Raw genomic sequence first — 25,020 nt, forward strand, 5'->3', positions numbered from 1 at the left:
GAAAACTGTTGATCTGATTAAAGAAGCAATAAAACTGGCCTTCTCTAGACTAGTTGAGTATCTGGAGCATCAACATTTGTGAGTTCGATTACAGGCTCAAAATGGCCAAAAACAAATAACTTTCTTCTTAAACTCGTCAGTCTATTCTTGTTCTGAGAAATTAAGGCTATTCCATGTGAGAAATTGCCAAGAAAAGGAAGATCTCGTACAACGCAAACTGGCTCTAACCAGAATAGAAAGAGGAGTGGGAGGCCCCGGTGCACAACTGAGCAAGAGGACAAGTACATTAGTGTCTAGTTTGAGAAACAGACTCCTCACAAGCCCTCAACTGGCAGCCTCATTAAATAGTATGCGCAAAACACCAGTCTCAACGTCAACAGTGAAGAGGCAACCCCAGGATGCTGGCCTTCTAGGCAGAGTTGCAAAGAAAAATCCATATCTCAGACTGGCCAATAAAAATAAAATATTTAGATGGGCAAAAGAACACATACACTGGACAGAGGAACTCGGCCTAGAAGGCCAGCATCTCGGAGTCGCCTCTTCGCTGTTGACAATGAGACTATTTTGCAGGTACTGTTTTGCAGGTAATGAAGCTGATTTGTTTAACACTTTTTTTGCTTACATGTGTTATTTCATAGTTTTGATGTCTTCACTATTACTTATAGAAAATAGTCAAAATAAAGAAAAACCCTGGAATGAGTACGTGTGTCCAGACTTTTGACTGGTACTGTATACCTACAGATAAATGTGTGCTTTCATATAGTTTTTTTTCAATCAAATGTGGGTATAAGTGGTATAAACCCCTTCGTTCTATACATTACCTTGGACAAATGAACTCTGCAAAGGGACTAGGCTCCGACTCATTCTGCTGCATTGTCCATTATTTCCAAGGTAATGTACAGAACATTGGCATTTATCCCTTACTTAACATGATTTTGTATAACTATCCCATCTTTGTACCCCAAAAATACAATTGAGTAGTGAATTTTTTCAACTCCTCACAAAAAAGGCACCAATTGCTAGATGTGAATTTTTTTTTTAAATTTTTTTTAAATTTTTAAAGAAGACACCTATTATCCCTTTGAGCGTGGTGAAGTAATTCATTAGGTTTTGGATGGTGTATCAATACACCCACTCACTGTAAAGATACAGGAGGATTTCACCATGAGGCCAATGCTGATTTTATTTTAAAACAGTTACAGAGTTTAATGGTTGTGATATCAGATCTGAGCAAGGATCAACAACATTGTAGTTACTCCACAATACTAACCTAAATGACAGAGTGAAAAGAAGGAAGCTTTTACTGTACATGGTTATCAAAACGTCACGCCAGGGTAAACCTACACAAAAAACACAGGCCTTATTTTAAGTGTTTCTAAAATTCCTTATGGGAAAAATGATTGGAACCATTTGCCTTTTTGACCGCTATGTTTTATGGGTATTATGACACCTCCACTGTGGGACTCTATGCTGGTTGTGGGGAGTGCCTGACGCTCTAAGCGGTAGCTTTCTCCGGGCACAACAATGGGTTATATATTATATGTTTGGATAAAAATAGAAAAATCTATGTACAGTGTGTGCAAATGTAGAAGAGTAGGGAGGTAGGCAATAAATAGGCCCTAGTAATAATATGGGGATGTCGGGTGTGCTATTTACAGATTGGCTGTGTGCAGGTACAGTGATCGGTAAGCTGCTCAGGCAGCTGAAGCTTAAGGTTAGAGGGGGAGATATAAACTTCAGAGATCTTTGCAATTCATTCCAGTCATTGGCAGCAGAGAACTGGAAGGAAAGGCGGCCAAAGGAAGTGTTGGCTTTGGGGATGACCAGTGCAATATACCTGCTGGAGCGCGTGCTATGGGTGGGTGTTGCTATGGTGACAAGTGAGCTGAGATAAGGCGGGGCCTAACCTAGCAAAGACTTATAGATGACCTAGAGCCAGTGGGTTTGGCGACGGATACGTAGTGAGGGCCAGCCAACGAGAGTATACAGGTCGCATTGATGGGTAGTATATGGGGCTTTGGTGATTAAATGAATGGCCCAGTTTAGTGAGTAGAGTGTTGGGGGCTATTTTGTAAATAACATTGCCGAAGATCGGAAGGATAGTCAGTTTTACGAAGGTGTGTTTGGGTGAAGGTGGCTTTGTTGCGAAATTGGAAGCCAATTCTAGATTTAATTTTGAATTGGAGATGCTTAATATGACTCTGGAAGAAGAGTTTACAGTCTAACCAGACACCTAGGTATTTGTAGTTGTTCACATATTCTAGGTCAGAACCGTCCAGAGTAGTGATGCTAGTCGGGCGGGAGGGTGTGGGACGCATTCGAGAATTGAACCCTGAGAATTGAACCCTGAGGCACCCCCATAGAGACTGCCAGAGGTCCGGACAACAGGCCCTCTGATTTGACACACTGAACTCTGAGAAGTAGTTGGTGAACCAGGCGAGGCAGTCATTTGAGAAGCCAAGGCTATTGAGTCTGCGGATAAGAATGCAGTGATTGACAGAGTCGAAAGCCTTGGCCAGGTTGATGAAGACAGCTGCACAATACTGTCTTTTATCGATGGCGGTTATGATATCGTTTAACCTCTATGGGCTATGTGGGACGCTTCCCACCCCTGGTACACCCTATCAACAACAGGTGAAATATCAAGAGCGCCAAATTTGAAAACAATTAAATGTCATAATTCAAATTTCTCAAACATACAACTATCTTACACCCTTTGAAAGATAAACATCTCCTTAATCTAACCACGTTGTCCGATTTCAAAAAGGCTTTACGGCGAAAGCATAAAGTTAGATTATGTTAGGACAGTACATTGAAAATAGCTGTGTGTAATGTTTTGTCAATGCAAAGACACGCGTCACCAAAAGCAGAAAACCAGCTAAAATTATGCACTAACCTTTGACAATCTCCATCAGATGACACTCCTAGGACATTATGTTAGACAATACATGCATTTTCTGTTCTATCAAGTTCATATTTATATCCAAAAACAGCGTTTTACTATGGCGTTGATGTAGAGGAAATCTTTTCCCTCCAATACCGCCAGTCAAATCAGCACAACAAATTAAATAATTACTATTCGAAAACATTGGTAAAATATTATATTGTCATTCAAAGAATTATAGATTTACATCTCTTGAACGCAACCGAATTGCCAGATTTAAAAATAACCTTACTGGGAAATCACACTTTGCAATAATCTGAGCACTGCGCCCAGAAAAATACGCTTTGCGATACAGACTAGCCTCCATTACCTTTGATTCTCTTCATCAGATGTCACTTCTTGGAATCCCAGGTCCATAACAAATGTAGTTTTGTTCGAAAAAGCTCATAATTTATGTCCAAAAAGCTCCGTGTTGTTAGCACATGATCTATGGCCGATGAACGAGGGGGAAAAAAATATTTACGTTCGTTCAAACATGTCAAACGTTGTATAGCATAAATCATTAGTGCCTTTTTCAACCAGAACATGAATAATATTCAAGGCGGACTATTGCATTCTCTTTTAAAACGTATTGGAACGAGAGTACCCAACATGAACTCGCGCGCCAGAGTCTTATCGGCCACCACCGTTCCAAGGCTCTTGTTCGGTCAGATCTCACAGTAGCAGATTCAAACCACTTTGTAAAGACTGGTGACATCTAGTGGAAGCCATAGGAAGTGCTCAACGATTAATAAGCCCCTGTGTGTTTCAATGGCATAGGCTTAAAGGTAATTCAACACATCAGGTATCCACTTCCTGTCAGAATTTGTCTCAGGGTTTTGACTGCCATATGAGTTCTGTTATACTTACAGACACCATTCAAACAGTTTTAGAAAATTCAGAGTGTTTTCTATCCAAACCTGAACAATAATATGCATATTCTAGCTTCTGAGTTGGTGTAGGAGGCAGTTAAAAATGGGCACATATTTTTTTCAAAATTCTCAATACTGCCCCCTAGCCCCAACAGGTTTTAAGACCTTGAGTGTGGCTGAGGTGCACACGTGACCAGCTCGGAAACCAGATTGCATAGTGGGGAAGGTACGGTGGGATTCGAAATGGTCGGTGATCTGTTTATTAACTTGGCTTTCGAAGATTTTAGAAAGGCAGGGCAGGATGGAAATAGGTCTATAACAGCTTGGGTCTAGAGTGTCTGGGTCTAAGTTGCTGCAGGGGGTGCTGAGATGTTGGCCAGGGTAGGGGTAGCCAGGTGGAAAGCATGGCCAGCCATGGGAAAATGCTTATTGAAATGATTGATTATCGTAGATTTATCGGTGGTGACAGTGTTTCCTATCCTCAGTGCAGTGGGCAGCTGGGAGGTGGTGCTCTTATTCTCCATGGACTTTACAGTGTCCCAAAACTTTTTGGAATTAGTGCTACAGGAAGAAGATTTCTGTTTGATAAAGCCAGCCTTAGCTTTCCTAATTGACTGAGTATATTGTTTACTGATTTGCCTGAAAAGTTGCATATAGCGGGGGCTATTCGATGCTAATGCAGAACGCCACAGGATGTTTTTGTGCTGGTCAAGGTTAGTCATGTATGGGGTGAACCAAGGGATATATCTGTTCTTAGTTCTACATTTTTTGAATTGGGCATGCTTATTTAAGATGGAAAGGAAAGCACTTTTAAAGAGCAACCAGGTATCCTCTACTGACGGGATGATGTCAATATCCTTCCAGGATACCCCGGCCAGGTCGATTAGAAAGGCCTGCTTGCTGAAGTGTTTTAGGGAGCTTTTGACAGTGATGAGGGGTGGTTGTTTGACCGCGGACCCAGTACGCACGCAGGCAATGAGGCAGTGATCGCTAAGATCCTGGTTGAAGACAGCAGAGGTGTATTTAGAGGGCAGGTTGGTCAGGATGATATCAAAGAGGGTGCCCATGGTTATGGATTTAGGGTTGTACCTGGTAGGTTCCTTGATGATTTGTGTGAGATTGAGGGCATCTAGCTTAGATTGTAAGATGGCCGGGGTGTTAAGCATGTCCCAGTTTAGGTCACCTAACATTATGAACTCTGAAGATAGATGGGGGAGCGAACAACTCACATATGGTGTCCAGGGCACAACTGGGGTCCGAGGGGGATCTATAACAAGCGGTAACGGTGAGTGACTTGTTTCTGGAAAGGTGGATTTTTAAAAGTAGAAGCTCGAATTGTTTGGACACAAACCTGGATAGCAAGACATAACTCTGTAGGCTATCTCTGCAGTAGATTGCAACTCCACCCCCTTTGGCAGTTCTATCTTGTCAGACAATGTTATAGTTAGGGATGGAAATTTCAGGATTTTTGGTGGCCTTCCTAAGCCAGGATTCAGACACAGGTTGGACATCCGGGTTGGCGTAATGTGCTAAAGCAGTGAATAAAACAAACTTAGTGAGGAGACTTGTAATGTTAACAGGCATGAAACCAATGCTTTTACAGTTACAGTCAACAAATGAGAGCGCCTGTGGAATGGGAGTGATGCTGGGGGCTGCAGGGCCTGGGTTAACCTCTACATCACCAGAAGAACAAAGGAGGAGTAGGATAAGAGTAGGGCTGAAGGCTAAAAGAACTGGTCGTCTAGGAACAGAGAGTAAAAGGAGCAGGTTTCTGGGTGCGGAAGAATAGATTCAAAGCATAATGTACAGACAAGGGTATGGTAGGATGTGAATACAGTGGAGGTAAGCCTAGGCATTGAGTGACAATGAGAGAGGTTTTGTCTCTAGAGGCACCATTTAAGCCAGGTGCGGTCACCGCATGTGTGGGGGGTGGAACATAAGGGCTAGCTAAGGCATATTGAGCAGGGCTGGAGGCTCTACAGTGAAATAAGACAAAAATTACTAACCAAAACAGAGAGAGGCGTGTGTAGCCGAGTGATCATAGGGTCCAGTGAGTAGCTAGGCGAGCTGGAGGAATGGCGATTCAGATAGCTAGCAGGCTAGAAGATGGGCCTGAGGGGGACGTCGCAACGGGAAAGTCTATTGAAACCCCCTTGGATGATTACATCGGCAGACCAGTCGTGATGGATTGGCGGGGCTCTGTGTCGGCAGCAAAGGTTCCAGGCTAATTGGCAGAAGAGGTATTGAAGCCCAGGAATTATCTGATGGAATTGTTCGGCTAACCGGGAGAAGGGCCTAGCTTCAGGCTAACTGGTGCTTGCTTTGGGACAGAAAACCCCTCAGACGGTTATGTCGGTAAACCAGTCGTGATGGATTGGCGGGGCTCCGTGTCGGCAGCAAAGGGTCCAGGCCAATTGGCAGAAGAGGTATTGAGGCCCAGGGATTGCTTGATGGAATCTCTTCGGCTAGCCGGGAGATGGGCCTAGTTCGAGGCTAGCTCCAGGCTAACTGGTGCTTGCTTCGGGACAGAGACGTTAGACAAGAGTAAAGGTTCAGAGCATGCAGTAGGAATCCGGAGAAGAGAAAAGCAGTCCGATATGCTCTGGGTAGATATCGCGCTGTGCAGGCTGGCAGGAGTTGCCCGGGCTGAGGCTGGCAGTCCGCAATAACGGGAATGACCGCTAGCAGTGGCAAACTGACTACTAGCTAGTAACTAGTTAGCTGGCTAGCTTCTGAAGGGGGTTCCGGTTCAAAAGTGTAAAAAATAGCAGATCCATACCACATTGGGTGAGGTTGCAGGAGAGTATGTTCAGTCCGTAGATGGAAAATTAGATAAAAAAAATAAATACAAATATATACGAAGAAAAACAATATATGCAAGGGACAGGACAAGACAATCAAAACAGACATCCCCACTGCTACGCCATCTTGGATGATGATATATATTACATATATAATATATATATATATATATATTATTTATTATATATACATAAAAGTATGTGGACACCCCTTCAAATTAGTGGATTCTGATATTTCAGCCACACCCGTTGCTGACAATTGTATAAAATCGAGCACACAGCACACAGGGACCGCCGAGTGCTGAAACACGTAGCGTGCAAATGTCGTCTGTCCTCAATTGCAACACTGACTACCGAGTTCCAAACTGCCTCTGGAAACAACGTCAGCAAAATAACTGTTGGTCGGGAGCTTCATGAAATGGGTTTCCATGGCTGAGCAGCCACACACAAGCCTAAGATCACCATGCGCAATGCCAAGTGTCGGCTGGAGTGGTGTAAAGCTTGCCACCATCAGACTCTGGAGCAGTGGAAACGCATTCTCTGGAGTTATGAATCACACTTCAACATTTATTTATTTAACCAGGCAAGTCAAGAAGAATTTCTTATTTACAATGACAGCCTCCCAGGGAACAGTGGGTTAACTGCCTTATTTAGGGGCAGAACAGATATTTACTTTGTCGGCTCAGGGATTCGATCCAGAAACCTTTTGGTTACTGGCCCAACGCTCCAACCACTAGGCTACCTGCCGCCCCATATCTGGCAGTCCGACGGGCAAATCTGGGTTTGGCGGATGCCAGGAGAACACTACCTTGCCGAATGCATAGTGCCAACTGTAAAGTTTGATGGAGGAGGAATAAGGGTCTAGGGCTGTTTTTCATGGTTTGGGCTAGGCCCCTTAGTTCCAGTGAAGGGACATCTTAGTGCATTCAATAATATTCTAGATGATTATGTGCTTCCAACTTTGTGGCAACAGTTCAGGGAAGGCCCTTTCCTGTTTCAGCATGACAATACTCGTAAGCACAAACCGAGGTCCATACAGAAATGGTTTGTCGAGATCTGTGTGGAAGAACTTGACTGGCCTGCAAAGAGACCTGACCTTTACTCCATCGAACACCTTCGGGACGAATTGGAATGCAGACTGCAAGCCAGGTGTAATCCCTGTTATAGCAGCAAATGGCGGACCAACTCCATATTAATGCCCATGATTTTGGGATGAGATGTTCAACGAGCAGGTGTCCACATACTTTTGGTCATGTAGTGTTGATACACAATTGGTGAAATAAGGGTGTTCGAAGCCCTCCCTCATAACTATAGGAGGTGAACAATGAAATTCTTAAGCAGAATGAAAAATAATATCTGAAGGGATTGATCTGTGTCTCCAATTTTTATTGTCTCTTGATAACAGATTTCCCATCACATACACCCTGCCCGAGCCTGATATGTGGTAACATATTAAATCCAAGATTTTTATTCATTTCAACCAATGAAATATACCTTGAAATTTATGAATTTAGAAATACCTTTGTGACAACTGTCAAACCTTATCATAACCACTGTAACGGTCGTCGTACGTAATGGACCAAGGCGCAGCGGGTTGCGTGCTCATCTTAACTTTATTAGAACACATAACAAACAAAACAAGAAAACGATCGAACGAACAGTGTTGCATGCTAACACACAGCAGTACAACAACAACTTCCCACAAAGGGACAGGTGAAAACAGGCTACCTAAGTATGACTCTCAATCAGCAACAACGATGTACAGCTGTTCCTGATTGAGAGCCATACCAGGCCAACAAAGAAATACACAACATAGACAGAAAATAGAAATACGAAATAAAGAACATAACCCAAAAACCCCAAACACATAAATCAAACACCCCTCTTACATAAATACATATCCCATTAAACCCCGAACCACATAAAACAAATACCCCCTGCCACGTCCTGACCAAACTACAATAACCAATAACCCCTTATACTGGCCAGGACGTGACAACCACTGTCTATGATTTTGTTGCTGTTGTACATAAATGGCCTGTTTAGCTTGAAATGTATATACGGTTAGGACTCAAACTCAAAGTAAATGAAGAAATCTTTATTATCACAAACTCAATACAAGCTTGATTAAAATCTCTGAAAAGGAGGTTAAAACCTCTTACATCTAGATGTTCCGCTAGCGGAACGTCTGCTCCAATATCCAATGATGGGCGGGGCGCGAAATACAAACTCCTCTAAAATCCGAAAACTTCCACTTTTCAAACATATGACTATTTTACAGCTATTTAAAGACAAGACTCTCGTTAATCTAACCACAACGTCCGTTTTCAAAAAGGCTTTACAGCGAAAGCAAAACATTAGATTATGTCAGCAGAGTACCCAGCCAGAAATAATCAGACACCCATTTTTCAAGCTAGCATATAATGTCACAAAAAACAAAACCACAGCTAAATGCAGCACTAACCTTTTATGATCTTCATCAGATGACACACCTAGGACATTATGTTATACAATACATGCATGTCTGTTCAATCAAGTTCATATTTATATCAAAAACCAGCTTTTTACATTAGCATGTGACGTTCAGAACTAGCATTCCCACCGAACACTTCCGGTGAATTTACTAAATTACTCACGATAAACGTTCACAAAAAGCATAACAATTATTTTAAGAATTATAGATACAGAACTCCTCTATGCACTCGATATGTCCGATTTTAAAATAGCTTTTCGGATGAAGCACATTTTGCAATATTCTAAGTACATAGCCCGGCATCACAGGGCTAGCTATTTAGACACCCAACCAGTTTAGCCTTCACCAAAATCACATTTCCTATAAGAAAAATGTTATTACCTTTCCTGTTCTTCGTCAGAATGCACTCCCAGGACTTCTACTTCAATAACAAATGTTGGTTTGGTCCCAAATAATCCATCGTTATGTTCCATCAACGACGTTTTGTTCGTGCGTTCTAGACACTATCCCTATGGTAAATCACGGTCACGAGCATGGCGCAGAAAGTGACAAAAAATTTCTAAATATTCCATTACCGTACTTCGAAGCATGTCAACCGCTGTTTAAAACCAATTTTTATGCAATTTATCTCGTAGAAAAGCGATAATATTCCGACCGGGAATCTGCCTGTCTGTAAACTGAGGGAAAAACCGAAAGCCGGGGGCAGGGCAGGTCGCGAGCGTAAGGCTTACTCCACTGATTGACCACTTAGCTTTTGCTCTCCTTTGTTTCAGCCAGGGCTTTGAATTACGTCATTCCTGTTTTTCCCGGGCTCTGAGAGCCCATTGGAGACGTGGGTATTGTCACGTAACAGCAGAGATCCTTAGTTTTTGGAAGAGATGTCAAAGAAAGCAAATACATGGTCAGACAGGGTACTTCCTGAACAGAACCTTCTCAGGTTTTTGCCTGCCATAGGAGTTCTGTTATACTCACAGACACCATTCAAACAGTTTTAGAAACTTTGGAGTGTTTTCTCTCCAAAGCTAATAATTATATGCATATTCTAGTTTCTGGGCAGGACTAATAATCAGATTAAATCGGGTACGTTTTTTATCCAGCCGTGAAAATACTGCCCCCTAGCCATATTAAACTGCTACACAAACAAGTTTTCATGTATGTGACTAACACCACACCAGGCTTTTTACCTTGAAACTCCTAGTTCCCAGAGCAATGTTCTGGGCGCACTGCCAAATTGCTTATGAGTGACAGTGTGGTTTCCTCTGTGCAGTCATACACACAGAAACATTTCCATCACAGGTAGCTCATCAAAATCTCACTTGTACACACTTAGAAAGGTGCTGTCTAGAACATGAAAGTGTTCCCCATAGAAAAACCCTTTGAAGAAACCTTTCGGTTTGAGGTATAAATAACCCTGTTGAGTTCCATGTAGAACCCTTTCCACAGAGTTTTCTACATGGAACCCAAAATAGTTCTACCTGGAACCAAAAAGGGTAGAAAAACTGTAGAACCCTTTTTCAACCCTTTTTTAATTGAAATAAAGTGATATTTGTGCTCTGTGAACAAGGCATGACATACTGGAGATTCAGTTGGCAAACAATAATTGATATAATTATTATTATTATTTCTTTATGTTCGATAAGTGTGGATAATACTGAATTACAAAACAATATAAATACACATTTCAGTTATAATAAATGTTACATATACACAAAGTTAAATATCAAGGTAGTGCAGTAAGTAGAAGGATAACTACCAAGATTCACAGACTTGTGTTGATAATTGTCAATACTGCTGTTGTTTTTTTACTTTGTCAACAAGCTGTTCAATGCTCTCGTGTTGTCCATAGCAATTCATGTTTACCCTGTACATTTGTGGATAATAAATAACAAAGAATATTATACAATTATATGATAATATTAAATATGATTAGATTGTCTGGTAAGTTGCACTGTCACTGTGGTCATCAGTCTATGAGTACTAGTGAAGCAGTTGTGCCAATACAACCAGACAGATTGTGAGTAGACTTATCTTGTAGCTTATTCCACTGGAGGCAGAAGCTCTGGTTGTTGTTGCAACAACTAATGTTGTTGAAGCAGCTGTGTTTGCTGTAGGACCAGCTGTTGTTGTTGTTGTGGGGGCGGCTGTGGTTGTTGTGGTGGCTGTGGTAGTTGTGGCAGTTGTAGTTGTAGTTGTTGTCCCTGTAAGACCATAGAAGTTAACTCAGAAATACTATACCAATACTAGAGTGCCATGTGTCAATGTTGAGAGTGACGACAATGACAAGGTCAGCAGTGATGGCTTAACTTACTTGCAGTAATGGAGGTTGTATCAATGTTGAGGAAGGTGTTCCCGTGAGACAGAGAGTCAGTTAATCCCTGCTCTGCACTCATTACATTGGGAACCACTGTCTGGTTCTTGAAAATAAGGGTCATGTTGACAATAATTGAGCCACTCCTGTAAACAAATAAATATATAAATATATTGTTTTTCTTTTCAGGTCAGATGCTTAAACAGTTATTTCCCCAAAAAAGTATTTAAAAAACAAAGCAATGTGTATTGTAATTATGTGTTCTAAGTGTTTTTTTTAATGATTTATTCAAACTTGTTATATCACTGTATCACTGTTATTTCTAGATCGTTGTATTTGAATGGAGACATTCTCCGACTTACAGAAAACTATGAATTGTTACTTACGCGAATTTAGTAATCCTACACCTTAGGTATGTTAAAGGGTAAATTATTTTGTAACCATGATTCACCTGTGAAAAAAGTGTTCTATTAGTATCAATAATTTCAATCAATAATTTCAGCATTGAAGTCAGAATGTTGTTAAAATATGAGCTGATTACCTCTGTGGTAACATTTTCTGCCAGTTCCTGATATGCTGTTGTGGAAGAATCAGTGTAGTCACTTTGGAATGTACGGAACATTCTGAATCCTAATCCCATTGACCCCTCATTCGCTGTCGGTGCTGTTGTTGAGTCTATTGTTGTGGTTGCAGCGGCTATGCTGACTGTTGGAGCAATTTTGGTTGTCGTTTGTGCAGCTGTGGTTGTTGTAGGAGCAGCTGTGGTGTTTGTGGCAACAGCTGTGGTTGTTGTGAGAGCAGCTGTGGTTGAAGTTGGTGCAGCTGTGGTTGCCATCGCAGAAGCTGTGGTTGTAGTCGAAGCAGTTGTGGTCATTGAGGCAGCAGCGGTGGTGGTGGCAGCTGTGGTTGTAGTTGCAGCAGCTGTGGTTATTGTGGCAGCAGCAATGTTTGTCATGGTAGCAGCTGTGGATGTAGTGGAAGCAGCTGTGGTTGTTGTGGCAGCTATTGTAGTAGTTGCTGTAGTAGCTGCTGTGGTTGTGTTGGCTGCTCCGGTGGTTGTAGTTTGAACAGCTGTGGTTGTTGTGGAAGCAGCAGTGGTTGTGGTTGTGTCTGCAGTGGTTGTAGTTGGAGCAGCTGTGGTTGTTGTGACAGCATCTGTGGTTGATGTGGCATCAGCTTTGGTTGTTGTGGCATCAGCTTTGGTTGTTGTGGAAGCAGCTGTGGTTGTTATGACAGCAGGTGTGGTTGAAGTTGGTGCAACTGTGGTTGTCATCACAGAAGCTGTGGTTGTAGTTGAAGCAGTTGTGGTCACTAAGGCAGCAGCGGTGGTGGTGGCAGCTGTCGTTGAAGTTGCAGCAGCTGTGGTTGTTATGGAAGCAGTAATGCTTGTCATGGTAGCAGCTGTGGATGTAGTGGCAGCTGTTGTAGTAGCTGCTGTAGTAGCTGCTGTGGTTGTGTTGGCTGCTCCGGTGGTTGTAGTTTGAACAGCTGTGGTTGTTGTGGCAGCAGCAGTGGTTGTGGTTGCGTCTGCAGTGGTTGTAGTTGGAGCAGCTGTGGTTGTTGTGACAGCATCTGTGGTTGATGTGGCACCAGCTTTGGTTGTTGTGGCATCAGCTGTGGTTGTTATGAGAGCAGGTGTGGTTGAAGTTGGTGCAGCTGTGGTTGTCGTCAAAGCAGTTGTGGTCATTGAGGCAGCAGCGGTGGTGGTGGTGGCGGCAGCTGTGGTTGTAGTTGCAGCAGCTGTGGTAGTTGTGGGAGCAAGTGTGGTAGATGTGATGCCAGCTGTGGTGGCTGTGGCAGCAGCTGTGGTTGTAGTGGCAGTAGCTGTGGTTGTTATGGGGGCATTTGTGGATGAAGTTGGAGCAGCTGTGTTTGTCGGAGCATCTGCTGTGGTTGTTGTGGTGGTATTTTTGGTTGTTGTGACGATATTTGTGGGATCAACTGTGTTAGTGGTAGCAGCTGCTATGGTTGTCGTGGCATCAGCTTTGGTTGTTGTGGCAGTATCTGTGGTTGTTGTGGCAGCATCTGTGGTTGTTGGAGAAGCTGTGGTTGTCGTGGCAACAGCTGTGGTTGTCGTGGCAGCAGCAATGTTTGTCATGGCAGGAGCTGTGGATGTAGTGGAAGCAGCTGTGGTTGTTGTGGCAGCTGCTGTAGTAGCTGATGTAGTAGCTGCTGTGGTTGTGTTTGCTGCTCCGGTGGTTGTAGATTGAACAGCTGTGGCTGATGTGTCAGCAGCTTTGGTTGTTCTGGCATCAGCTGTGGATGTAGTGGAAGCAGCTGTGGTTGTTGTGGCAGCTGCTGTAGTAGCTGCTGTAGTAGCTGCTGTGGTTGTGGTGGCTGCTCCGGTGGTTGTAGATTGAACAGCTGTGGTTGTCGTGGCAGCAGCTGTGGATGTGTTTGCATCTGCAGTGGTTGTACTTGGAGGATCTATGGTTGTTGTAGCAGCATCTGTGGCTGATGTGTCAGCAGCTTTGGTTGTTGTGGCATCAGCTGTGGATGTAGTGGAAGCAGCTGTGGTTGTTGTGGCAGCTGTTGTGGCAGCTGTTGTAGTAGCTGCTGTAGTAGCTGCTGTAGTAGCTGCTGTAGTAGCTGCTGTAGTAGCTGCTGTGGTTGTGTTGGCTGCTCCGGTGGTTGTAGTTTGAACAGCAGTGGTTGTAGTTTGAACAGCAGCAGTGGTTGTTGTGGCAGCAGCAGTGGTTGTTGTGGCAGCAGCAGTGGTTGTTGTGTCAGCAGCAGTGGTTGTTGTGTCAGCAGCAGTGGTTGTTGTGGCATCAGCTTTGGTTGTTGTGGCATCAGCTGTGATTGTTGTGGCAGCAGCTGTGGTTGTTATGAGAGCAGGTGTGGTTGAAGTTGGTGCATCTGTGGTTGTCATCACAGAAGCTGTGGTTGTAGTCGAAGCAGTTGTGGTCATTGAGGCAGCAGCGGTGGTGGTGGCCGCTGTGGTTGTAGTTGCAGCAGCTGTGGTAGTTGTGGGAGCAAGTGTGGTAGATGTGATGCCAGCTGTGGTGGCCGTGGCAGCAGCTGTGGTTGTGGTGGCAGTAGCTGTGGTTGTTATGGGGGCATTTGTGGATGAAGTTGGAGCAGCTGTGTTTGTCGGAGCATCTGCTGTGGTTGTTGTGGTAGCAGCTATGGTTGTTGTGGTGGTATTTCTGGTTGTTGTGATGATATTTGAGGGATCAACTGTGTTAGTGGTAGCAGCTGCTATGGTTGTCGTGGCATCAGCTTTGGTTGTTGTGTCAGTATCTTTGGTTGTTGTGGCAGCATCTGTGGGTGTTGTGGCAGCATCTGTGGTTGTTGTGGCAGCATCTGTGGTTGTTGTGGCAGCATCTGTGGTTGTTGTGGCAGCATCTGTGGTTGTTGTGGCAGCATCTGTGGTTGTTGTTGGAGAAGCTGTGGTTGTTTTTGCAACAGCTGTGGTTGTCGTGGCAGCAGCAATGTTTGTCATGGTAGCAGCTGTGGATGTTGTGGAAGCAGCTGTGGTTGTTGTGGCAGCTGCTGTAGTAGCTGCTGTAGTAACTGCTGTGGTTGTGGTGGCTGCTCCGGTGGTTGTAGATTGAACAGCTGTGGTTGTCATGGCAGCAGCTGTGGATGTGGTTGCGTCTGCAGTGGTTGTAGTTGGAGGATCTATGGTTGTTGTGGCAGCATCTGTGGCTGATGTGTCAGCAGCTTTGGTTGTTGTGGCATCAGCTGTGGTTGTTGTGGCAGTATCTGTGGTTGTTGTGGCAGCATCTGTGGTTGTTGTTGGAGAAGTTGTGGTTGTTGTTGGAGAAGTTGTGGTTGTTGTTAGAGAAGTTGTGGTTGTATTGGCAACAGCTGTGGTTGTCATGGCAGCAGCAATGTTTGTCATGGCAGCAGCGGTGGATGTGGTGGAAGCAACTGTGGTTGTGACAGCTGCTGTAGTAGCTGCTGTAGTAGCTGCTGTGGTTGTGGTTGCTGCTCCCGTGGTTGTAGTTTGAACAGCTGTGGTTGTTGTGGCAGTGGATGTGGTTGTGTCTGCAGTGGTTGTAGTTGGAGGATCTATGGTTGTTGTGGCAGCATCTGTGGCTGATGTGTCAGCAGCTTTGGTTGTTGTGGCATCAGCTGTGGTTGTTGTGGCAGCATCTGTGGTTGTTGTGACAGCATCTGTGGTTGTTGTGGCAGCATTTGTGGTTGTTGTGGCAGCAGCTGTGGTTGTCGTGGCAGCAGCTGTGGTTGTCGTGGCAGCAGCTGTGGTTGTCGTGGCAGCAGCTGTGGTTGTCGTGGCTACTGCAGTAGTTGCAGTTGGAGCAGCTGTGGTTGTCTTGGCTTCAGCTGAAGTTGTGGTTGGTAGAGCTGTGGTTGTAGTCAAATCAGCTGTGGTTGATTTGGCAGCAACTGTGGTAGTTGTTATGCCAGCTGTGGTGGTCATTTTGGCAGCTGTGGTTGTAGTGGAAGCAGCTGTGGTTTTTGTTGGAGAAGCTGTGGTTGTAGTTGCAGCACCTGTGGCTGTTGTGGCAGCTGCTGTGGTAGCTGCTGTGGTTGTGTTGGCTGCTGCGGTGGTTGTAGTTTTAACAGCTGTGGTTGTCGTGGTAGCAGCTGTTTTCATCGTTGCGTCTGCTGTGGTTGTAGTTGGAGCAGCTGTGGTTGTGGTGGCAGTAGCTGTGGTTGTTATGGGGGCATTTGTGGATGAAGTTGGAGCAGCTGTGTTTGTCGGAGCATCTGCTGTGGTTGTTGTGGTAGCAGCTGTGGTTGTTGTGGTGGTATTTCTGGTTGTTGTGATGATATTTGAGGGATCAACTGTGTTAGTGGTAGCAGCTGCTATGGTTGTCGTGGCATCAGCTTTGGTTGTTGTGTCAGTATCTTTGGTTGTTGTGGCAGCATCTGTGGGTGTTGTGGCAGCATCTGTGGTTGTTGTGGCAGCATCTGTGGTTGTTGTGGCAGCATCTGTGGTTGTTGTTGGAGAAGCTGTGGTTGTTTTTGCAACAGCTGTGGTTGTCGTGGCAGCAGCAATGTTTGTCATGGTAGCAGCTGTGGATGTTGTGGAAGCAGCTGTGGTTGTTGTGGCAGCTGCTGTAGTAGCTGCTGTAGTAACTGCTGTGGTTGTGGTGGCTGCTCCGGTGGTTGTAGATTGAACAGCTGTGGTTGTCATGGCAGCAGCTGTGGATGTGGTTGCGTCTGCAGTGGTTGTAGTTGGAGGATCTATGGTTGTTGTGGCAGCATCTGTGGCTGATGTGTCAGCAGCTTTGGTTGTTGTGACATCAGCTGTGGTTGTTGTCGCAGTATCTGTGGTTGTTGTGGCAGCATCTGTGGTTGTTGTGGCAGCATCTGTGGTTGTTGTGGCAGCATCTGTGGTTGTTGTGGCAGCATCTGTGGTTGTTGTGGCAACAGCTGTGGTTGTCATGGCAGCAGCAATGTTTGTCATGGCAGCAGCGGTGGATGTGGTGGAAGCAACTGTGGTTGTCGTGGCAGCAGCTGTGGATGTGGTTGCGTCTGCAGTGGTTGTAGTTGGAGGATGTATGATTGTTGTGGCAGCATCTGTGGCTGATGTGTCAGCAGCTTTGGTTGTTGTGGCATCAGCTGTGGTTGTTGTGGCAGCATCTGTGGTTGTTGTGGCAGCATCTGTGGTTGTTGTTGGAGAAGTTGTGGTTGTTGTGTCAACAGCTGTGGTTGTCATGGCAGCAGCAATGTTTGTCATGGCAGCAGCGGTGGATGTGGCAGCTGCTGTTGTAGCTGCTGTCGTAGCTGCTGTGGTTGTGGAGGCTGCTCCGGTGGTTGTAGTTTGAACAGCTGTGGTTGTTGTGGCAGCAGCTGTGGTTGTGGTTGCATCTGCAGTGGTTGGATTTGTAGTTGGAGCAGCTGTGGTTGTTGTGGCAACAGCTGTGGTTGTCGTGGCAGCAGCAATGTTTGTTGTGGTAGCAGCTGTGGATGTAATGGAAGCAGCTGTGGTTGTTGTGGCAGCTGCTGTAGTAGCTGCTGTAGTAGCTGCTGTGGTTGTGGTGGCTGCTCTGGTGGTTGTAGATTGAACAGCTGTGGTTGTCGTGGCAGCAGCTGTGGATGTGGTTGCGTCTGCAGTGGTTGTAGTTGGAGGATCTATGGTTGTTGTGGCAGTATCTGTGGCTGATGTGTCAGCAGCTTTGGTTGTTGTGGCATCAGCTGTGGTTGTTGTGGCAGTATCTGTGGTTGTTGTGGCAGCATCTGTGGTTGTTGTTGGATAAGTTGTGGTTGTTGCTGGAGAAGTTGTGGTTGTTGTTAGAGAAGTTGTGGTTGTTGTGGCAACAGCTGTGGTTGTCATGGCAGCAGCAATGTTTGTCATGGCAGCAGCGGTGGATGTGGTGGAAGCAACTGTGGTTGTGACAGCTGCTGTAGTAGCTGCTGTAGTAGCTGCTGTGGTTGTGGTTGCTGCTCCCGTGGTTGTAGTTTGAACAGCTGTGGTTGTTGTGGCAGTGGATGTGGTTGCGTCTGCAGTGGTTGTAGTTGGAGGATCTATGGTTGTTGTGGCAGCATCTGTGGCTGATGTGTCAGCAGCTTTGGTTGTTGTGGCATCAGCTGTGGTTGTTGTGGCAGCATCTGTGGTTGTTGTGACAGCATCTGTGGTTGTTGTGGCAGCATTTGTGGTTGTTGTGGCAGCAGCTGTGGTTGTCGTGGCAGCAGCTGTGGTTGTCGTGGCAGCAGCTGTGGTTGTCGTGGCTACTGCAGTAGTTGCAGTTGGAGCAGCTGTGGTTGTCTTGGCTTCAGCTGAAGTTGTGGTTGGTAGAGCTGTGGTTGTAGTCAAATCAGCTGTGGTTGATTTGGCAGCAACTGTGGTAGTTGTTATGCCAGCTGTGGTGGTCATTTTGGCAGCTGTGGTTGTAGTGGAAGCAGCTGTGGTTTTTGTTGGAGAAGCTGTGGTTGTATTTGCAGCACCTGTGGCTGTTGTGGCAGCTGCTGTGGTAGCTGCTGTGGTTGTGTTGGCTGCTGCGGTGGTTGTAGTTTTAACAGCTGTGGTTGTCGTGGTAGCAGCTGTTGTCATCGTTGCGTCTGCTGTGGTTGTAGTTGGAGCAGCTGTGGTGGTTGTGGCAACCTCTATGGTTGTTGTGACAGCAGCTTTGGTTGTAGTCGGAGCAGCTGTGGTTGTTGTGGCAGGAGCTGTGGTTGTCGTGGCAGCAGATGTGGTTGTCGTGGCTGCTACAGTAGTTGTAGTTGGAGCATCTGTGGTTGCCGTGGCTGCAGCTGTAGTTGTAGTTGGTACATCTGTGGTTGTAGTCAAAGCAGCTGTGGTCGTTGTGGCAGCAAATGTGGTAGTTGTGATGCCGGCAGCTGTGGTTGTGGTTACGTCTGCTGTGTTTGTAGTTGGAGCAGCAGTGGTTGTTGTGGCAGCATTCATGGTTGTTGTGGCAGCATCTGTGGTTGTAGTAACAGCAGCTTTGGTTATAGTCGGAGCAGCTTTGGTTGTTGTGGCAGCCGCTGTGGTTGTCGTGGCTGCTGCAGTAGTTGTGGTTGGTACAGCTGGGGTTGTAGTCAAAGCAGCTGTGGTTGTTTTGGCAGCAACTGTGGTAGTTGTTATTCCAGCTGTGGTGGTCGTGGCAGCTGTGGTTGTAGTGGAAGTAGCTGTGGTTGTTGTTGGAGAAGCTGTGGTTGTAGTTGGAGCACCTGTGGTTGTTGTGGCAGCTGCTGGGGTAGCTGCTGTGGTTGTGTTGTCTGCTGTGGTGGTTGTGGTTTTAACAGCTGTGGGTGTTGTGGGAGCAGCTGTTGTCGTGGTTGCATCTGCTGTGATTGTAGTTGGAGCAGCTGTGGTTGCCGTGGCTGCAGCTGTAGTTGTAGTTGGTACAGCTGTGGTTATAGTCAAAGCATCTGTGGTCATTGTGGCAGCAAATGTGGTAGTTGTTATGCCTACTCTGGTGGTCGTGGCGGCAGCTGTGGTTGTTGTTGCTACAGCTGTGGTTGTGGTTGCAGCAGCTGTGGTTGTTGTGGGGGCATTAGTTGTTGGGCTTTGGGCATTCCCTGATGCTGTTGAAAATTAAAGCATAGATTTTAGAATACATTTTTGCAATTGAAAAATTATCTACAATATAAATACCAGTGGATCAACTTACCAACAATCAGAAGGACTGTGAGAATGTTTCTGTTCATCTTTGAAACTTTTTCCTTTTTAATCTATAATCATAGAGAGATGGGGATAAGACAGATAATTACAAACAGAATGACATTGACACATTTAATATATACTGGAATATTGTGGAAGGAGATCGTTAATGGTAAATGCCCATCAGTACTTTTTGTCTGATATTGCACTGTTGTAAAATGTTCTGGAAGGAGATCACTAGTATTTTAAAAGTTTGAACCATTATTTATTTATCCAGGAAGTCTCATTAAGGTCAGAAGGGATCTTTTATGCTGGAGACCTGGCTAAGAGGGCAGCTCACAAAACCCCCCGGAAAGATACAGTACAGTGCGGTTAGTGTAAATGTGAAAAAATGTAAATTTTTACCAATGAGAATGGAATCTTTAGATGCACTGTTTTTACACATTTACCATAACACATACACAGCACAGTGAAAACATAAATATAAATTACAATAATTACCCACCATCATTATAAAACACATGTAATCATTGAGTTGAAACAGTTCCACAACTCCTGCAGCAAGTTTGCAACTATAACCTTGATTTCCTCTATCAGGTCAAAACACTCTAGGTTTAAGGAGTTCTTGAGATTATTCCGGGACCAAGGTGCCAGAAAGTTAAAAACAGTTCTACTAAGTTTTGATCTGGCCCTTAGTACCTGGAACAAGAACTTCACTTGAGATGATCTGAGATTTAAGAACCAAGGATGACCGAGGTCAAGGAACAGAGGAAGTTTACCAGTTATAGCCTTGCCGATTAAGATGAACACATTTTTCAGCCAAAAGTTCACTTTTACAAATACACACTACAACTCTGATCAAAATAAAAAATATATGATAAATGAACATATACAAATGATTCTGCCAAAAGTTCACTTTTACAAATACACACAACTCTGATCATAATAAAAAAGATAACACAATAATTGAAAACCACACTTACCCCAAAAATTATATTGTAGCTGAACTCCTCTGAAAGCTCAGTATTCAGTAATGGTGCACCTCCAAACTCCTAAACTGCTGCATTGCTACAGCCTTTATAGTTTAAAAAACAACCTTGATTACATCATTATGATGAATGAGATGTAAAAGAAAATGTGTGTTTATGTCACCTTGTAGAAAAGAGTGTGCTGAAGTGTGTCCTGTGACTCATCTGTGGAAGAACAATGAATGAGGCCTCCCCCACATTATGACTGAATTCCTAATCTAGCAGTACATGGAGACAAACATACCAGGGGTGCAATCATTTGTACAGTTACAAAATGTTCTCTTTTACAACGAAAACTATTGTTTCTACGTCCCTCCCTGTTTGCTGAACCTGTCCAATAGAAATGCAATTGTAATGATTACACCCCTGGACCCATTTGATGTATCAATTGCCATTGATTGTAAGACATAATGTAATGTCATCTACTACATAATCAGTGTGATAAATTGATTGTGTTTTCATCAGTCTGAGTTTCCCAAGGAAACGCCAGAACCACAAACATACAAGGTTATTTTTCCAATGACACACACACATATCTATGCTCAAACGTGTGCACACAGCCATTGATGACACACAGAATGTGCACGTCTACAAACCACGTCTTTGATTAAGTAAATAAAGGCTATTATTATGACAATGATAATGATCTAAGAGAAATTAACATTCAATTCTCTGGCAACAGCTCTTGTAGACATTTCTGCAGTCATCATGCCAATTGCCCACTCCCTCAAAATTTGAAACATCTATGGTATTGGGTTGTATGACAAAATTGCACATTTTAGAGTGGCCTTTTATTGTCCCCAGCACAAGGTGCACCTGTGTAATAATGATGGTGTTTAATCAGATTCTTGATATGCCACACCTGTCAGGTGGATGGATTGTCTTGGCAAAGTAGAAAGGCTCACTAACAGGGATGTAAACAAATTTGTGCAAAGAATTAGAGCGAAATCAGCTCTTTGTGTGTATGGAACATTGCTGGGATCTTTATTTCTAGCTCATGAAACATGGGACCAACACTTTACATGTTGCGTTTATATTTTTGGTTCGGTATAAATGAGCACTTAGTTAAACCCAATACTCACAACGAGTAGCTGCATTTATTTTGCATGCTTTGTTTTTCACTCTCAGTGAAATCGAATGGTCCACAAATGGCTTGTGTTTATTAATATAAAATTTGAGTTTGTATTGCATAGGAGTTCAAAATAGGGATGCCCATTTTTCCGGACCTATTTGCGCTCTTGGTAGAACCTATAGGCTTTAGGGAACATCATTGTACTGTATATTGCCGCTTTAAATCAAAGGAACAACGCATCATATTTCCCTTTGAGCTGATCACATTTGGATGTACTTATATGATATGGCAAACTCTGTCCCTCAGGTCCTTAACCTTTCTGAAGAATTTGGTTATTTTTCGGGCTTCAAGATTAATTGGTCTAAGTCTATTTTAATGCCATCGAACGCCACAGCCAAGGAAGTGAATTTACCATCATCACCTGTCTCTCTTGAATGTTTACTTACCTGGGAATTGAGCACCGTCTTATCGTTAGCGACGACTTCAGTTCATCTCTCGTTAAAATCAAGAGACTTAAATAATTGGTCCCCCTTGCATGACTCTCCATGGGGCGAATTTCCGTCATAAAAAATATCTAATTCCCTATTCTTCTAAAATAAGTAGAACTTGAAAAAAACGTTGAGTCTCCACATTTTGTTTTTGGATTTTCAACATTGCAAAACCAATTCGATTTTTGTCAAGTTTACAATTAAAGACAAATTATATGGGAAAAATGTGGTTACACAGCCTTTGGCCAAGACAACTGCTAACAAATGCTTCTTCTAGCCACCAATGAGCTTGCTGCACCTTTTAACTGGCAATGATTCAGCAATAAGCTGCTCTAATTCTTCAGTGTTTGAGTGGTACCCTCCACCAACTGCTGTTTTCAGCTCTTGCCATACGTCATTGATGTGATTCAGATCTGAACTCTTCCGCTGGCCATTCCAGAACAGTCCAGTGTTTCATATTGAACCATACCAGGGGTTGCTTTTGATGCGTGTTTGGGGTTATTGTCCTGCTGGAAGACCCACAACCTTACGTTCTTTTTCCATTTCAACTTATTTGAGAAGAAATATGGAATTATTTAATAACAGTGCATGGATGCCAATATATTTGGCCGCAACTGTATATTCTGAGTGCTATCTTCAACCAACAGGGTCTTGTTGGTTGAAGATATTCGAAGATCTGAAGGAGATCTCAATCCCTGGCTCACCATGGTTTTTCTACCTTAAACTACGTTCAGCTCTGAAAACGTATAGTGTACAAAATCCTCTTGCAAAATTGATCTCCTCTACCAGAATAACTGGGCATGTATCCTTGATTGTCCCCCTGAGTGAAATTGGGTGGCTGTGGATCTGTCTCTGTCCTTAGTATTAAAGTCATACGTGACATCTTGGACACCACTGGCCCAATTTTGACGAAACTTGGTTGAAAGGTGTATCTTGCCATAGAAATATGTAATTTGCAAATTTACACTGATTGGCTCAAGGTTGGGAGCTGCATCATTCATGGGCGACAACAGGTTTACTGTTTCCTTTAAAAAATATATATATTTTGGGTCTGTTTTTCAGTCAGAGCAGTTCAGGACCAATGTTCCCTCTAAACTGCCCGCGCTGAAGCCCCAAAACTGCCTTGCAGCTCTCCCAGGGACTGCTGCGCAGAAATATCAGCCCACAGTGAGAAGAACCAGATTGAACTTCAATCAACTTTCTAGAGCACTGTTCACCGACCTGTCCATCGTGACCAACTGGTCGATCTCTAAGGCATTCCTAGTCAATCGACAAACATTTCTGTAAAAGAACAACAACGATAAAGCCTTGTGTTCCTATTATTTGTATTTATTTGTCTCGAGTTTTGGTGGTAGTTGCACCTTAATCATTTGTCCTGCGAGCCGGGTAGGTGAACTATTTTGAACCATGTCATGTGTCTGTAGGTACAACCTCTGCCTTCCCAGGGGGGCCCAGAGAGCAAATCAAGTGCATTATAGGTTACCGCAGCCCAATTGGATGGCTCAGATTTCGGCAAAAACATAGCAGGCATAAGTTCTACAGCAAAGTTGATACTGTGAGATTTCAAAATGTTTAAAACCATGACCAGAGAGAGACTGTCACCAAACACAGAAAAGAGCTGCTGTTCTTGAGTTCATTTTTAAGTTCTTACTCAGCACTGTCAACACTGTATTCAACACTTTTATAAGCCATACAATGTGCGTTCTTCATATTTCCACTCAGCACTACAACAAGCACTGTGCAGTAATGAATGAGTAGGAAAGTGTATCTACAGGCTTGCGTTGTTATTATTAGCAGCTTGTGTCTTTTTTAACATCAAGGAATATTCCACTTTCTCTGTTCATAGGAGTAACAGCATGAATTTGTGCATGAGGCAGAAATAATGTGGTGTGACTTGAGTTTTACAATCAGCTGGAAGACGGTGTCCCTTTTTGGTCAGTGTCCTTCAGAAAGTATTCAGACCCATTGACATTTTGCACACTTTGTTACGTTACAGCCTTATTCTAAAATGCATTACATTTATAAAAATCCTCAGCAATACCCCAAATGACAAAGCGAAAACAGGTTTTTAGAAATTTTAGCAATACATTTTAACAGAAATAGCTTATTTACATAGGTATTCAGACCATTTGCTATGAGACTCGAAATTGAGCTCAAGTGCATCCTGCTTCCATTGATCATCCTTGAGATGTTTCTACAACTTGATTGGAGCGCACCTGTGGCAAATTCAATTGATTGGACATGATTTGGAAAGGCACACACCAGTCTATAAGTCCCACAGTTGACAGTGCATGTCAGAGCAAAAACCAAGCCATGAGGTTGAAGGAATTGTCCGTAGAGCCCCGAGACAGGATTGTGTGGAATCAGTGGAAGGGTACCAAAACATTTCTGCAGCATTGAAGGTCCCCAAGAACACAGTGGCCTCCTGGAGGTGACCAAGAACCTGATGGTCACTCTGACAGAGCTCTAGAGTTCTTCTGTGTAGATGGGAAAACCTTCCAGAAGGACAACCACCTCTGCAGTTTTCACGTCCTGACCAGTAGAGGGAGTATTTGTTATTGTAGTTTGGTCAGGACGTGGCAGAGGGTATTTGTTTTATGTGGTTCGGGGGGTTATGTGTGTGTAGAGGGGTGTTGTATTTATGTGTTCCTGGGTTTTGGTGTATGTTCTGGGTTTTTGTGTTCTAGGTTTCTAGTTTGTATATTTCTTTGTGGTCTGTGTGGCTCTCGATCAGGAACAGCTGTTCATCGTTGTTCCTGATTGGGAGTCATATTTAAAGTGCTTGTTTTCACCTGTTTAGTTGTGGGTAGTTGTTTTTGCACTGCGTTTTGTTAGCCTGCAAAACTGTTCCTGTCGTGTTTCTGTATTTTCTTGTTTTTTCGTGTTCACATCTTTAATAAATAATATGTTGAGCACGCAACCCGCTGCGCCTTGGTCTCATCACTACGACAGCCGTGACAGCAGCACTCCCCCAATCAGGCCTTTATGGTAAAGTGGCCAGACAGAAGCCACTCCTCAGTAAAAGGCACATGACA

The 25,020-nt window shown here is 43.9% G+C and overlaps 2 protein-coding genes across 2 annotated transcripts; both read right to left on the minus strand.

Moving 5' to 3' along the window:
* Positions 1-10,718: 10,718 nt before the first annotated feature.
* LOC115191606 (mucin-5AC-like) lies at positions 10,719-14,249 on the minus strand. Its single transcript, XM_029749392.1, has 4 exons — positions 11,919-14,249; positions 11,764-11,828; positions 11,378-11,523; positions 10,719-11,267 (listed from the first exon to the last, which is right to left on the minus strand). The coding sequence occupies exons 1-4, from the start codon at positions 14,247-14,249 to the stop codon at positions 11,047-11,049; spliced, it is 2,763 nt and encodes a 920-aa protein (XP_029605252.1). The 3' UTR covers positions 10,719-11,046.
* A 456-nt stretch (positions 14,250-14,705) lies between these two features.
* Positions 14,706-16,593, minus strand: LOC115191935 (mucin-5AC-like; the record flags this gene model as incomplete). Its single annotated transcript, XM_029749981.1, has 1 exon — positions 14,706-16,593. A coding segment is annotated over exon 1 (1,779 nt), but the record flags the coding sequence as incomplete, so codon positions are not given.
* Positions 16,594-25,020: the final 8,427 nt, after the last annotated feature.

Source organism: Salmo trutta, chromosome 4, assembly GCF_901001165.1.
Source record: "Salmo trutta chromosome 4, fSalTru1.1, whole genome shotgun sequence".
In the NCBI taxonomy this organism is placed as follows: Eukaryota; Metazoa; Chordata; class Actinopteri; order Salmoniformes; family Salmonidae; genus Salmo; species Salmo trutta.

Coding starts and splice junctions, on each gene's coding strand:
- LOC115191606 (XM_029749392.1), bottom strand. CDS start 14,249: ATGACAACCACAGATGCACCAACTTCAACCACACCTGCTCTCATAACA. Junction 11,829..11,918: donor CAGAAAATGTTACCACAGAG/GTAATCAGCTCA, acceptor CTTTTTTCACAG/GTGAATCATGGTTACAAAAT. Junction 11,268..11,377: donor TACAACCTCCATTACTGCAA/GTAAGTTAAGCC, acceptor ATGGTCTTACAG/GGACAACAACTACAACTACA.